The sequence below is a fragment of the Coenobita brevimanus genome, chromosome 13 (genome assembly GCF_032717465.1).
Source record: "Coenobita brevimanus isolate Jiangsu-jjx chromosome 13, ASM3271746v2, whole genome shotgun sequence".
Classification (NCBI taxonomy): domain Eukaryota; kingdom Metazoa; phylum Arthropoda; class Malacostraca; order Decapoda; family Coenobitidae; genus Coenobita; species Coenobita brevimanus.
The window spans coordinates 44,194,483-44,209,923 of record NC_136966.1 but is presented as its reverse complement, the minus strand read 5'-3'; the positions used below and the strand labels follow the sequence as shown (position 1 = coordinate 44,209,923).

At 42.1% G+C, this 15,441-nt stretch overlaps 1 protein-coding gene across 1 annotated transcript; it reads left to right on the top strand.

Moving 5' to 3' along the window:
• Positions 1-604: 604 nt before the first annotated feature.
• LOC145416284 (hemocyanin subunit-like) lies at positions 605-6,827 on the top strand. Its single transcript, XM_080285285.1, has 3 exons — positions 605-704; positions 4,700-6,226; positions 6,397-6,827. The coding sequence occupies exons 1-3, from the start codon at positions 608-610 to the stop codon at positions 6,825-6,827; spliced, it is 2,055 nt and encodes a 684-aa protein (XP_080141411.1). The 5' UTR covers positions 605-607.
• Positions 6,828-15,441: the final 8,614 nt, after the last annotated feature.

Here is a 15,441-nt window from a genome sequence, read left to right as displayed (position 1 = left end):
ATTCTGTCATTTAGTAACGTGGTTGGTCAGCTTTGAACTGTCTTCCCCTAACTATATTTCCCTCTTCCTTTTCAAAAGCTGCTTGTAATGTGTCCAGACATTTTCATAGGAATGGATCTTGATTTTGTCTCTGTTGTTCAATTTTTTCTGAAAAGGACAACCTTTTGCCAAATTACAGCCTTTTGTTCATTCTTTTTATTAGAATAATTAATTGGATGATAGCTAAACGATAGAAAGCAATCGCTATTCTTTGGTACAGGCTAAACTAGAGCGTAGCTCCGTCGAGAAACAAATATGCCATTTAAAATGCAAAGGAGAAAGTTTTGCATAGCTACGGTGTTAGTACACAAGCACTGTTATTGAAGAACAACATGAGGAATCCAAATAGAACTATACGCATTAATAGAATCAGAGCTAATTTTGTGTAATAACAATTGCTTGCATGGCTTTGTCCTTCAGAGATAAACATACTGCAACGTGATAAACGACTGGGCACAGCAAGCACACCCGTTGCCAAGCAGCTGTTATCATGGTGGGCGGTGAGAGGTCAGGCTGTTTGTGGGGTATATAAGGTGGGCGGTAGCACTGTGCTTTCAGCATTCTCGCCATGAAGGTCCTAGTACTGTGTGCTCTTCTGGCCACTGCCGCTGCCTGGCCAAGCTTCGGGTTCGACGACACGGCCGGCTATCAGTCCGATGCAGCTGGTGAGAACAAGGATCATAATTTTTCACTTTTTGCACTTTACTATGGTCAATATTTTCGTCCTTTTGCAGCTTGTTTCACTTAGCTCAGTGACAGAAAAAGATAATAACTACGTCTCTACACCCTTTCCGTGGCATCTTTCCAAGACAAGCATCATATTGCAATGTTGATGTATTGTTACACCTTAGCATTCATGATAAAGAGATGACAATTTTACTCCAAGTTAAAGTGAAAATGCAATTGTTTGGTTTTCAAGGTGTCGTAACGCCTCTCCCTCGGCGATTATTCTCTTACGTTCACTTTAATAATCCTCTGTTTTGCTGCTGATCCAAACTGCAGAGATTCCAACACCTTCAATCTGATGACTTCACATATATTAAACTCTAGCTACCCATAAAGGTTATAGTAAGGTCAGATGTTTCTCGAAAGAGTAATCTCTCTTAAGATGAATAAAATCGTCTGGAGACAGCAAGGATGAGCTATAAAAGAATGTCACTGCAATAAAGTGGTTGAAAGAACATTACTGGTATATAAGACAATGTTAAAGTGTAACATGCAAGATGAATCGCAAGAAAGAGGTACAGCAAGAGCTGGTGTCACCTAGAAAACGATGCAAAGATTCCTCTTAAAACAGATTTTATTATTACCTAAGTATTCTGATCCCTCAATATACTATTTCAAGTTAATGCTCTCTATCACCAATAATCCCATTCACACATAGGGGACAGGGTGGGTCAGAGGTAGAGCATCGAGCTCATGATCGGGGGATAGTGAGCTCGAGCCTCGCCCGGGACTTCCGTGCCGGGACTGGTAGCGCGCTCGTGTAACCTGCGGGGCTATATAGCCATAGTTGCCTGGCTCGGGGATTAAATCCCATTCACACTTATGCAGATGACTCAACTTTCACAGTTCATTCACACTTAAACACCCATTCACAAAGTTTGATATCTCTAACTTTCAACTCAGTATAATAGTCTCCATAAATCAAAACTCATAAGATCGTTGAATGAGGACAAAATAATATTGTCATTTAATACTAAGAAAGCCAGATATGTACAGTTTACTAATAGACTGACATCGCCTGATGCCCATGTTACCTTCAATGCAACTAATATTCCTACCTCTAAAAGTACTGAAATTCTAGGAGTTTCACTTAACAATACACTTAGTTTCACCTCACATATTAGAGCACTTGCCAAAATTGTTTCAGAGAAATTTGAATAATTGTACAGAACCCGTAACTTTTAACCGACAAGCAGTTAGTTATAAATTACAAGAATCATGTGCGCACTTAGCTTGAATATTGGTCGTCTTTCTGGACTGGATGTGGAGAGGTTGTGCTATAACAACTGGACAAAATTCAGAACAAACAAATACGAATAATTAACAACTCAGCAGTTACAAATGAGCTACTTCTCCTACAGGTAAGAAGGAATGTTGCCTCCCTTGAATTATTCTACAGATGCTTTTGTGGCAAATGCTTAGACGAACTTGCATCCATTGTGCCATCTCTCAATGCCTTACCCAGTGCTACGCGGGCATCTGGTTGTGCTCATGACTGGACTGTCACGCTGTTTTATTGCAGAACTTATGCCAATCAAAAAATTTTTATTCCACGAACTGCTTCTCTTCGGAACTCGCTTTCCCAAAATAGTTTCCCCCAAACTTCAACGTGAAGCAGTTGAAGTCTTAATTGTTAAGGATTTTTAATGAATGGAGGTTGCCTGTAATCTGGTGTATGGATTATTTTTTTTTTTAATTTGTTATTCCTTTTTCTTTTCATCTCCTGATAAAAAAAAAAAAAAAAATCAGATTCATTGAGGACTTTGTTGCCCAGAAGTAACTACTCTGGTGTCGCCTTAGGTAGAATGGTACAGAATTTTACTGTCTCTAATGCTCGGGACAACTCTAGGACCATTAATTGTTAACGCGAGACGCTTTTATTATACCTGAGATAGTCAAAGGAGACTCATAAAAAACATACACCCTATAGAGTTAATAAAATAATTTTGAACCTATACGGTAATTTTAAAAGGAAAGCACATGTTACTGACCATGAATTGAATCAAGCACTTGAATATGACCGCGTAAGAGAAATACTTGTTCTAAGCACTAGAACCTCAGACACCACCTTTCCTCAAAGCACACACACACACACACACACACACACACACACACACACACACACACACACACACACACACACACACACACACACACACACACACACACACACACACACACACCTCTTGATTTCCTTTTGGTGGGATGATTGTCTCCCAAATATTCAATGTTAATGCAATTTGTAAATAATTTCCTTTCTGCATCACCTGAAGATCACCGACAAGCATCTTCGGTACAATGGCAACTTCTCTGTTATATTCTTCCTACTATTCCATGGGTATATTTGGTTCCGTACAGATTTTTTCAACAGGAAGAGTTAAAAATAACTTTCATAAACTTCTTCATTAGTAGAGAACTTTCTTGTGCCGAAGAGATTCACACTGAAGTGGCAAAAATAAATTGGTTGACTAAAAATTGTCAAAATTCTCAAATGGATATATACTGGTCTACACCAAAAATTAAAAGAAAAAAAATAGTAAATAAATCTAACTGCCAAGACGTATTTGCAAACGTTGGTAAACTCTACGGACTAGTGTTGTCCCATTTCCCGTATCTTTTACACCTATGATCTCGTAAAACTCACTGAAATAAACATGAGAATATAAATGAAAAAGGCAAATTGATGCACTTGACCAATGAAGACATACGAATATTCTGTGTTTAAAGTGAATTGGTGAAGGAATGATATCCAGGTTACAAGTGTTTGGAGGAACAGAAAAAAAAAAATTATTGAGCATATACAATACTGTCTACATTACATGGTGGTGGCCGTAAGAAAGACGTCACCATATTGATGGGGTTGGATTTATCATGGTGCGATTCTAACCAATATCAGCTTCTAACACTGATCCTTATTGTCCCATCAGGACCGGAGGGGCCTGAGGTTAGAACGAGTAGTCCCGACGTTAAAGGCGAGCGTGAACAATTGTTCGCCCTTAAGAGAGCATTAATCCCCAACATTCCTTCACATGTATGCTCTAATAGGTCATACCTAGCTGGAGTCCCTTAACCCACTGACCACAAGGCGTCTGTTTGGCTATATGGTCACCATCCAACTTAGTAAACTGTTTCCCGGGTTACAGGAAACCATTTGGCTTACTACTCAGTGTCGAGTTACCTGAAGGCAACAGTACATCAAGTGAGTTGATAGTTGGCCCCCTTTTCTACTTGATATCTTACGTATAGCTTCTGTAATTTTCTTATTCAGGTCCCCAGGGAAATGAAGGGCCCTTACTCTTGATTTCCTTAGACCGTGTGAAGATGGGAAAGTACACAATAGTGTTTATAGTGATAATACTTCCCTCGTCAATTACCTCACAAAAAAACAAAATATTGCGCCATCTACTTGCCCGAGTGCAAGGGGGTTAACTCATCCTCTTGATGCCCACAGTGGGGGCGGAGGGACGTTGGTTACAAGATTGTGACAACGTGAGTTAACTTTTACCTGGTCGTGGTGTAGTGGTATGCTGCCTGGCTCTTATCTGAGAGTCCCTGGTTCGATTCCCAGCATATTGGTAATTTACCAGATGATTTTTCCTGTGTACAGTACAGGTTTCTCCCTTCAATTTACCTCAAGTTGAGAATCCCTGTACACAGTGTGAGATAACCTCTGTACTTGGCTGATACTCACTTCCTAGATATTGGTAATCACACTCTTGGATATGAAGTGAAATCTAAAAACTATCCACAAGCATCTGTACATACATACTGCTTATCTACAAACCCTTCATTTTTATGATTCTTTAACCAGAGATTCATATTAAAATCATCAGCACGACCAATTCACTGCATATCATGGTCAGTGGCATATCACATATCCTTTGTTCATTGTCTCTAACTCATCAAGTGGCTAAGAAGGTAATATTTGCAACAGGTGCCTCACTGGCTCAGAAGCAGCATGATGTCAACTACCTGCTCTTCAAGATTTACGAGGACGTTCGTGACCCACACCTGAAGGAGCTCGAGGACTCTTGGGACCCACTGGGCCCCAATGCCCATTACGATGACGGTGGTGTTTCTGCCAAGCTGCTGGTGAAGGAGCTCAATGACGGGCGTCTTTTGGAGCGAAAGCATTGGTTCTCCCTCTTCAACGATCGCCAGAGGAAAGAGGCTCTCATGCTCTATGACGTCATTGAATACGCAAGTGACTGGAACACCTTTGTCGGTAATGCTGCTTACTTCCGTAAGCGCATGAACGAGGGAGAGTTCGTGTATGCCATGTACGCCGCCGTCATTCACGCTCACATCACCGAACATCTCGTCCTACCTCCTCTCTATGAGGTCACTCCCCATTTGTTCACCAATAGCGAAGTCATTCAGGAAGCTTACAGAGCCAAGATGACACAGACACCTGAAAGGATTAAGTCCTCATTCACTGGAAGTAAGAAGAACCCTGAACAGCGTGTGGCCTACTTCGGAGAAGACATTGGCATGAACATTCACCACGTGACCTGGCACTTGGAGTTCCCCTTCTGGTGGATCGACGAGCGTGAGAACTGGCACCTGGACCGCAAGGGTGAGAACTTCTTCTGGGTTCACCACCAGCTCACCGTCCGCTTCGATGCTGAGCGTCTCTCCAATCACCTCCACCCCGTTGAGGAACTGCACTGGGATGACGTCATTCATGAGGGTTTTGCTCCCCACACCATGTACAAATACGGTGGGTACTTCCCCTCCCGCCCCGACAACATTCACTTCGAAGATGTGGACGGTGTGGCCAGAGTTCGTGACATGCTTATGTGGGAGAGTCGCATCCGTGACGCCATTGCCCATGGCTTCATCACTGCTCGAGATGGAAGCATCATCAACATCCGGGACTCCCACGGTATCGATATTCTTGGTGACGTCATCGAGTCGTCCACGTACAGCCCCAACTCCGAGTACTACGGTGCCCTCCACAACACTGCCCACGTAATGTTGGGTCGCCAGGGAGACCCACATGGGAAATATGATCTTCCTCCCGGTGTCCTGGAACACTTCGAGACGGCCACCCGTGACCCGGCTTTCTTCCGTCTTCACAAGTACATGGATAACATCTTTAAGGAACACAAACACAGCCTTCCGGCTTATACCAAGGAAGACATTGAATTCACCGGTGTTGCCGTTGACAGCGTTAGCATTGATGGCGAACTAGAGACATACTTTGAGGACTTTGAGTACAGTCTAGTCAATGCTGTTGATGACACTCCTGAAATTCCTGACGTTGACATCACCACCTACATCCAACGTCTGAACCACAAGGACTTCTCCTTCAAAATTGACGTCACCAACAACAACGGCGAACCTGTTCTCGGCACAGTGCGTATTTTTGTCTATGTTCGCAGGGATGACAATGGAATCATCTATGACATCAATGATGGCTTCTGGAATGCGATTGAGGTCGACAGATACTGGGTGATGCGTAAGTAACACTCTATCTATTCTTTCATAAAAGTTTTATATAATATTAAAAGCCTAGTTATTATTAACGAATCATAATGATGTAATATTATATGTAATTGTCATAATATTTCCCATTGCCATAGACCTGCATATGTATTATTTTCCTAATGATCATATTCCCCCTCATAGTCCAGCCAGGTACCAACCACCTCGTTCGTGCATCAAAGGACTCTGCAGTGACCGTCCCTGATGTGCCCTGCTTCAAGACTTTGAAGGAAAAGACTGAGGCCGCTCTCTCCGGTGGCGGTGAACTTCACCTCGAGGAGTTCGAGAGTGCCCTGGGTCTGCCCAACAGGTTCCTCATCCCTAAGGGTAACGAGGAGGGATTGGAGTTAGTCCTTGCGGTGGTCGTAACTGATGGAGAGGCTGACGCCGCTGTGGACAACCTTCACGAGAACACCAAGTTCAACTACTATGGCTACCAAGGAAAGTACCCAGACAACCGCCCCCACGGCTTCCCACTTGATCGCCATGTTGACGACAGGAGAATCCTCGATGAGCTCAGCAACTACGGCTACACCATTGTCAAGGTGTACAACCATGGCGAGGAACGCCATTGAGACGAGTACTGACCTTCAGTATTATGCCGCACTAAATGATGCTTAGTAATTAACATAGTTCACCTCTTGCTGTGAATATATATTGCTTCCCTACTAGGTCTAATAGTTCTTTTTAGTAAAATCCATACACGTTTTCCTAACCAACAATATTTTATACCAACACTAACAAATCCAGTACACCTCTCTCAAAAAATTGTTGTTTCCAACTTTGATTCTGGAAGCTGGCAGGCATAATACAATATTCTGTAATATTAAGAAAAACCGAAAATCTGTTTATTTTGTTTTTATTAGCCTCTAATTAGATTTATGAATTATTCCCTAAAAAGTGTTGTAATTATTCATGAGGTTTTGCATCGTGATCCTACTATAATAATGCGCTCAATGGATTCGAAGTATGAACTCTACATCTGAAGCAGGAAACTTTTAGTATTTCTTTTCTTAAGTATCTTTTGCTAAAGATATCATAGTGTAAGAAATAAAAACACGTTGAATGTGAGTGAGAATAATACTGGTAGAGGCAGACATTTTGTGGGATGAAAGACGTGACTGGAACAAAATAATGGTAACAAAGAAGGAGGAAGAGTAGTGTTTGCCAGAGAGAGAGAGGTATTTTTGACTACATGCTAGGGGGGGGGGCTCCCTATGAAGGAGCTAGGGAATTGAGAGAATGATTTTCTCTTTTTTGTTAGTATACTTACTACATTTACCTTGATCATTCCTCATGCCTTCCTGATAAAGCAGTGTTCTCTTCTCATAATGTAGGTCATAAAGGTCTTACTCACCCTTTCACAGTGATTGTATGATTTACATTCTATTCTCGTTGTCACCAGGCTGTTTTACTTAGATGTCACGCTTCGACAAGGGAAGGTAAGATACACTACTTGTAAAATATTCTATTGCGAGAGTTCTCCCGTAACCCCAATAAACTAGGGTAGAGATAGCAGGAATAAATTAAAACAATATGTTCTCGTCCTGAAGTTGTTAAAAGTCTGTCGGGCATCAACGTCTGCTGCTCACTGATGCTTCACTCCGATGACCGATGTTCCATTTTCTTTCCACTACCTTCGGACTACTTCAGGTTAGAGGAGAGTTTTCGAACCGGGAAGGGGTTAGGTGCAAATTTAAATAACTCTATTACTATGAGATCCATCATTTGGTGAGCAAAGATCCTTTGGTGGCACTTATAATAAACTCAAAATGTGTTTCCAAATTATGGGACGAAGCCATCATACTGAGCATATGAGTCCGTTACAGCACTCAGTGAGGAGTAAACGGGGCCTTTAAGGCCCTTCCACATAATCAGTGGGAACCTGTGGTGTAGAAGGATGATTACTGGAAATGTATGGAAAATTATCGTACTGAGGTGATGAACTGAAGCACCATTCTTGCCTTAGCTCCACCGTTTATAGCATGTTTTGTCACGATGCTTCAAAGCGATGAGTAGTGTGCCTGGACACCTCAAGTACCCACTGATCGTGTGGAAAGGCCTTTAGAGAAGCAGTCATTTATCAACCAATTAGCTGTTATTTCTCAGTGTTAGTTCAATCATTGCCTGCCGCGATAGAGAAGCTGGTAGGCTATTGTTTTCAATTTGTCTGTCTGTGTGTCTGTTTGTATATGTGTCTGTTAGCACGATAACTTCTCAACTGCTCAAGATATCATCACAAAATCTTACATGTGTTTAATGGGGAAAAAGAAAAAAAAAAGATCACGAGTTCGAAATATGTGAAAGTAGGTCAAGGTCTTTGTGTATATTAGGACGATGACTTCAGCACCGCTCAAAATATCATCACAAAATTAAACAGGTGTGTAGTAGGGATGAAAACCACCTACGAGTACGAACTTGGTGATAGTAGGTCAAGGTCTGTGTGTCTTGTTACCACGATAACTTTGGAACCGCTCAAAGTGCTATCACAGAATTTAACAGGTGTGCAGTAGGGATGAAAATCTCCTACGAGTTCGAAATTGGTGAAAGTAGGTCTAGGTCAAGGTCATATTCCGGGCCGCGCAAGATATATATCGGCTCGCGGCTGGTGTGATTACTCCTTTGGGGGGGGGCCTCAGTATGCTTTTTTTATTCCATCAATTATCCCATCTTATGAGACTCACTGCATCAAAATCAATCGGATTGTTCTTATCACTGCATATAAAGATTCCAGCCTGTAAGCATGGTTGTTTAGAGAAGTTTCAGAGCTAATGATAATGCTGTTCTGGTTGCGTCGCATCAAACTTCTTAATGAATTCAAATTAATTACTCTTACTGATGTATACAAAGCTACTGCGTTTATAATGACCATCTAGAAGGACACTTTTCGTCCTAATGTTCGTCTAAAAACCATATAAATCGTTCACCTCAGTTTGGTTTAGAGTTCATTATTTTGCAGCTTATTTCATGCAGCCGTGTGGGCAGAACAAGGCAGTGCTACGGCTTTACGGCACTTTTTCATGACAAGCATAGTATAGTATTAATCTCTTGTTACAACTCAGAGTTCAAGCTGGAGAGATGGCAGCTTTAAGCCAAATCTGAGTAAACGGAGTATCAGACGTAGTAGGACTTAGAGAACATTGCAGCATCCTGTCCGTAAGGTATACTTATTTTATGTATTATTATAATGTTATTAACGCGTTCGTGGTTGAGACAAATCTAGGATTCTATTCCAGCTAACACCAAACTATTTTATTCATCTAAGCGGGAGTAGTAGGAGCCTGAGATTGTTGATACTGTCACCATTACCCTCTATTGGTCGGGACAGCGCTAAAATTCTATTTCAGCTCTCATAAATGCAATCGTTTCAGTTCAATACAAAAACATAGCTAACAGTGTACTAAGTGCAATAACTTTATGTAATAGCAGAATATCACTACCATTTCATGCGGTGCTGTAATAATAAAAAGCGTTATGTGTGTGTGTGTGTGTGTGTGTGTGTGTGTGTGTGTGTGTGTGTGTGTGTGTGTGTGTGTGTGTGTGTGTGTGTGTGTGTGTGTGTGTGTGTGTGTGTGTGTGTGTGTGTGTGTGTGTGTTTGTGTGTTTGTGTGTGTGTGTGTGTAAGTGTGTGTGTGTGTGTGTGTGTAAGTGTGTGTGTGTGTGTGTGTGTGTGTGTGTGTGTGTGTGTATGTGTGTGTGTGTGTGTGTGGGTGTGTGTGTGATGTTTTTGTTGTTGATCTACCCCAGTCTGGCCGAGCAGACCCAACAACCACTGCCAAGCAACCGCTCCTTCAGGCACGTCCCGTGCAGTGAACCGAAGTTTCCATGCGATTGACAGCGCTTCGCCACAACTTGGCTTGGGCAAAAATATGGAAAATCGGTTCCTGAGTGGATGCCACATTTGCATCTCTCCGCCCATTTGACAGTGGCACCATAGTTGGCACCACTTTACGTCATGATCTTGTTATATGGTTACAACCCAGCGTTGTAAGGGTTCCATGAAATCATTAGACTTATTTCCCATTGTAAGACCACCTGAAGCAGAGAGAAGAGTAAAAAGAAGTGACAGGAAGGCAAGTGAGAAGTAGGAAAAAAGGAGGGCCTACACAGAAATACTGTAGAATGGTAAAGGTGAAGAAACAAGTAGGCAAAACTACATCAAGTGAGTGGATGAAAATTGCTACCGGCTATCATGTGTGTGTGTGTGTGTGTGTGTGTGTGTAAAGAAAGTGAAGACATTATTTAATGTACTTCGATAACAATGAAGGAAACTGGATGAGGAGAGATTATACGTAGATGACCACTCCCCTCACCACGCCCCCAGTCATCCCCACATCACGTGGTCCCTCCCACGACATGTAATTGATCAGTCGGCTCCTCCCTGATACCAGCCCTTATCTGTTGTCATCCCCACCGTCTGTACGTGATCACACACACACACACACACAAACACACACACACACACACACACACACACACACACACACACACACACACACACACACACACACACACACACACACACACACACACACACACACACACACACACACACACACACACATTCCCTTACCGGATTGCCACTTCTGGCAAAGTTTCTGGAGATTCCACGTTATCACACTAGTTAATAAAGAAAAGGTAAACTGAAATCCGTATTAAAAAGTAAGTTGAAATTCTCACTGGCAAATCAGTTATTGTAATTTTCAAAATGCAGCTTCGACAAATTTTGGGATCCTACACGCACCCCTCGTAGGTTGAAAAGAAACAGTAAATAATATAAACTGAAAAATATTATTTCAAATCTTTTATTATAATTATGAGAATGTTGTTTAGATGGAATTATTGGAACTTACATATACTCCGAGTCTTTAAAAATCTAACTATATACCTAGGTTGCTTCCCCCAAGGAAAGGGAGGTAGCCGAGACAGGACGACACACTCCCAATTTACTTATCCGCTCAAACACATTCATTCACATCTTAGTCCCAGAAGGGAGAAGGGACAGATCCTCACTACACTTCACTGCGCGAGGGTCAACTAGGCAGCGCAATCAGTGACATCCGCAGCAGGGCCCGACAGCAGAGCTGGTTTACCCCTGCCACATCATAATGGGCCCATCCCCTTATCCACACCTGACCTGATCAGCTGATCGGACAAAATGCGGGAGAATATCCTCTCAGGGCTGCGTCATCATTCATGCATTCACAATTTCTCTCCATTCATTTCTATCATGCACAGCCACTCTTCCTTGCTAAACAGATATCCCTCTCGCATCCAACACTCTCTCCACACTATCCATCCATCCTATTCGTGGTCTTCCTCTCAGCCTTACACCTGTCACATCAGATCTAGTTATCTTTTTCACCAATCGCTCATTATCCATTCTCTCCATATGCCCAAACCATCGCAACACCCTCTGCTCAACTCGGTCAGCCATCTCCCGAATAACTCCAGTTCTCCTTCACACTTCATCATTTCTCACTCGATCCATATGTGTCACTCCACACACACTCCTCAGACACCTCATCTCCATTACAGTCAAACTTTTCCTCTCTGCTACACCCATATTCCATGTTTTAGCCACATATAACGCAGTCAGTACCACTACTTCCTCATACAGCCTTCTCTTTACATCCATTCTAAGCAAACAACATCTAAACACTTTGTTCATTCCTCCCAGCACCTTTCCTACTTCATTCATTCTAAACTTCACTTCTGCATCTAATCTTCCATCCACAGCAACATGTGACCCTAAATACTTAAAACACTCTACCTCCTCAAGCAACTCACCATTCAAAACATATTCATCCTCCTACCATCTACCAACCTCGTACACTTCGTCACTTTATTCGTATTCTCATTTACTTTCAATTTCCTCCTTACACACACCCTTCCAAACTCCTCTACCAACTGTCTCAAACTCTCCTGTGAATCAGCCACCAGTGCAGTATCATCTGCAAACACCAGCTGCTTCACATTCCACTCTCCACCATCAACATTCACGAGACTCAGACCTCCACCTAAACACTCTTGCAATCACCTCCCTTACAACACCATCCATATAAATATTCAACAGCCAAGGCGACATCACACATCCCTGCCGTGGCCCCACTCACAGGAAACCAATCACTCATAGCATTTCCCACTCTTACACACGCTCTACTATTTATATAAAACTTTTCATTCCTTTTAGTAAACTACCATGAAGTCCATACAATCTTAGAACAGTCCACAAAGCCTCCCTATCAGTTCTATCATACGCTTTCTCTAAATCCATGAATGCCCAAAACACATCCTTACCTTTCGCTAAATACTTTTCACACACCTGTCACACAGCAAACACCTGATTCACGTATCCCCTCCCTCTCCTAAAGCCACACTGTTCATCACCAATCACTCCCTTTGTACCCTCTCTAACTCTAAATTAACGCTCTGCCATACAGCTTACCTACAACACTCAACAGACTTATACCCCTAAAGCTAGTATATTCACACTTATCACCCTTACCTCTATACAACGGGACCACACAAGCACTTGCCTAGTCAATTGGCACCATACCTTGCACAAAGCACACATTCAACAATCTTACTAACTAGTCAGCAATAGTTGCTCCACTACCTTTCAGACATTCCACAGCACACCAGTCCATACCAGCAGCTTTCCCTGTTTTCATCTCCTTTACTGCCTCCTGCACTTCCTCCATCGTGATCAAAGAATCATTCAACTCTCCCAACACTTTTATTCCTTGCATCCTTCCATCTACCACAATCTCAGCCTCCTTTTCCTCCTTTACATTTAACATTCTTTCAAAATACTCCGCCCATCTCTTCCTTAATGCATCCATCTCAGTTAACATCCTTCCATCTTTAAAGAAAATAAACAGAAATCTGGAAATGGGGGGGGGGGGAACACCCTACTAGACTGACGATGTAGGTTGGGCGGTATGGGCGTGGTTGTAATTTGAAAGTTTCTCCAAGAACACCTGGAGGAGAGTAAGGAGAACTCGCTCATAGATCTCGTGTTACAACAAAATTTATTCTAGCTATCCCAAGACAATTTTTCTCTTGGGCAAAGGGGAGGAAAGAATAGGCTACTTCCGCAGTATCCCTGCTTGTCGTTGTTGACGAGTGAAAGGGGCCTTTTTGTCTCCAATAATTCTTTCCTTCCTCCTCTCTTCTCTTCTGTCAGCACTCTCTTCTCTCCACATTCTCCTCTCTCCTTACAGTAGTTTCTTTTTTATATTTATGTGTTTCCTCTGCCCTTATTTTCGCCTTACTGTCAGTTTGGACATTTGGTTTCATGACATAGATATTTTCAGAACCTCCCATATGACTGACGTCGACCTTTCCCCCATTCCTGGAAAAGTCATGCTTATTAACCAACGAAACAGTCAAGCTACTTCGCTGCAAAGCTACTGCAACGCCAAAACCGCCTCAACGCCTCGATCTCTGCCGGGCCAAAACCACCTCACTGCTAAACCACTCCTACGTCAGAGCTACTTCTTTGCTAAAACCACGTCTTCAAAACCACTTCCACGCCAGAATTTCTTCAAAGATAAAATCACGTCAACACCAAAACCATTTCAACGCCAGGACAACATCAATGCCAAAATCACTTCAATGCCCAAACCACTTCAGTGCCAAAACCACATCAACGCCCAAACACTTCAATGCCAATAACCACTTCAGCGCCAAAAATACTTCAACGTTAAAACCAGTTGAACACCAAAACCAATTCACCGCCAAAACCATTTTAGCACCAAAACCAGCTCAGCCCCAAAACCAATTCGGCCCCATAACCAATTCAGCTCCAAAACCAATTCAGCGCCAAAACCAAATCAGCTCCAAAACCAATTCAGCGCCAAAACCAGTACAGCCTCAAAAATATTTCAACCCCAAAACCAATACAGAGTCAAAAGCCACTTCAAAATCAAAGCTACTTCATCGCCAAAACCACTTCAGCATCTAAAACACCTCCTTGCTAAACCACCTAACTGTCATCCCACTGCACTGTCAAACCATTTCCTAGCTAAACCACTTCACTGTCAAACCAATTTAACGCCAAACCAATTCAACGTCACACCACTTCAACCTCAAAACAACTTCAATGTCACCACCACTGCAGCGTTAAGACCACCACTTTCTCCCTTTCTGCGTTACCTTTCCCTACCTTAGAGCCTTAGGGCCCTAAAAGCCTGGCGATATAAGGTTTACTTAATCAATCAACCAGGGCGATTGTATTCAGCTTAGGATAAACTATTTGAACTGTGAGGGTTGGCAATAACGTCCATTAACCCCATTGCCTTAGGTGGATTCTCTTTAATTTATTCTTGCTATCTCCTAGTGAGTATATTCAGCTTAAGGGAGGCTTCTCGAAATGGAAGGGTTAGATAAAGCAGTCCTTAACCCCCTCAGTACAGAACGTCCCACTTGCGATGACTGATATTTTCTAGCAGAGGTAAGAATAAATGAATGTCATCGTATTCAAGAGGCTAACCCATTCAATGCAGTGAACATCTGTTTTATTTATTTATTTATTTATTTATTGTTGTTACCACCATGCGATTTTACTTTGCTCAGGAGAGACCTGTTTAACCGTAGGTTTTAGGTATAGCTTTCAATAATCCCTTTACCTCTAGATGCCGTTCCTAAATTTAGTAAAATCCTCTGTAGGGAGTAAGAATAAACTAAACATGCATCACTGGATACAATAGATATATTCAGTTTAGCTTAGTCATTAAGAATATACTCCTTTTACTTTAACTTGACCTAATATTGCGATCTCTCCATCTTGAATACTAAGTTGTAACGGTAGATTCTAGAATATTTTGCCAGTCACGAAGGAGTGCTATGAAAATTATGTAGAGCCGTACCGTTGTCTATTTCCACCATCAAGCTACGTGAAATTAACAGGAAAAAAAATCTGGGTTAAGTTATCGTAAAAGTACAGTATCATTTCACGTAATAAATTGTCCAGAGTTACGAACAGCATTTACTCTCAGCTGTTTCATAACTCACATTTTGCTTTACAGGAATAACAAGAGTCATGGACAGTTTCCCTTGTTATTCCTGCAGTTACAAATAATAACTCGCTCTATTTCATATCTCAAATAAAATTTATTTTGGACAATGAACAAGAGACATGAGAAGACTCGACGCTCGCCTGGCCCTTTCCGCAGACCCAAATTA

Excerpts from the sequence above, each read along its gene's own strand:
- LOC145416284 (XM_080285285.1), top strand. The coding sequence starts at position 608 with ATGAAGGTCCTAGTACTGTGTGCTCTTCTGGCCACTGCCGCTGCCTGG. Across the intron at positions 705-4,699 it reads CTATCAGTCCGATGCAGCTG|GTGCCTCACTGGCTCAGAAG; the intron begins GTGAGAACAAGG and ends TATTTGCAACAG. Across the intron at positions 6,227-6,396 it reads CGACAGATACTGGGTGATGC|TCCAGCCAGGTACCAACCAC; the intron begins GTAAGTAACACT and ends TCCCCCTCATAG.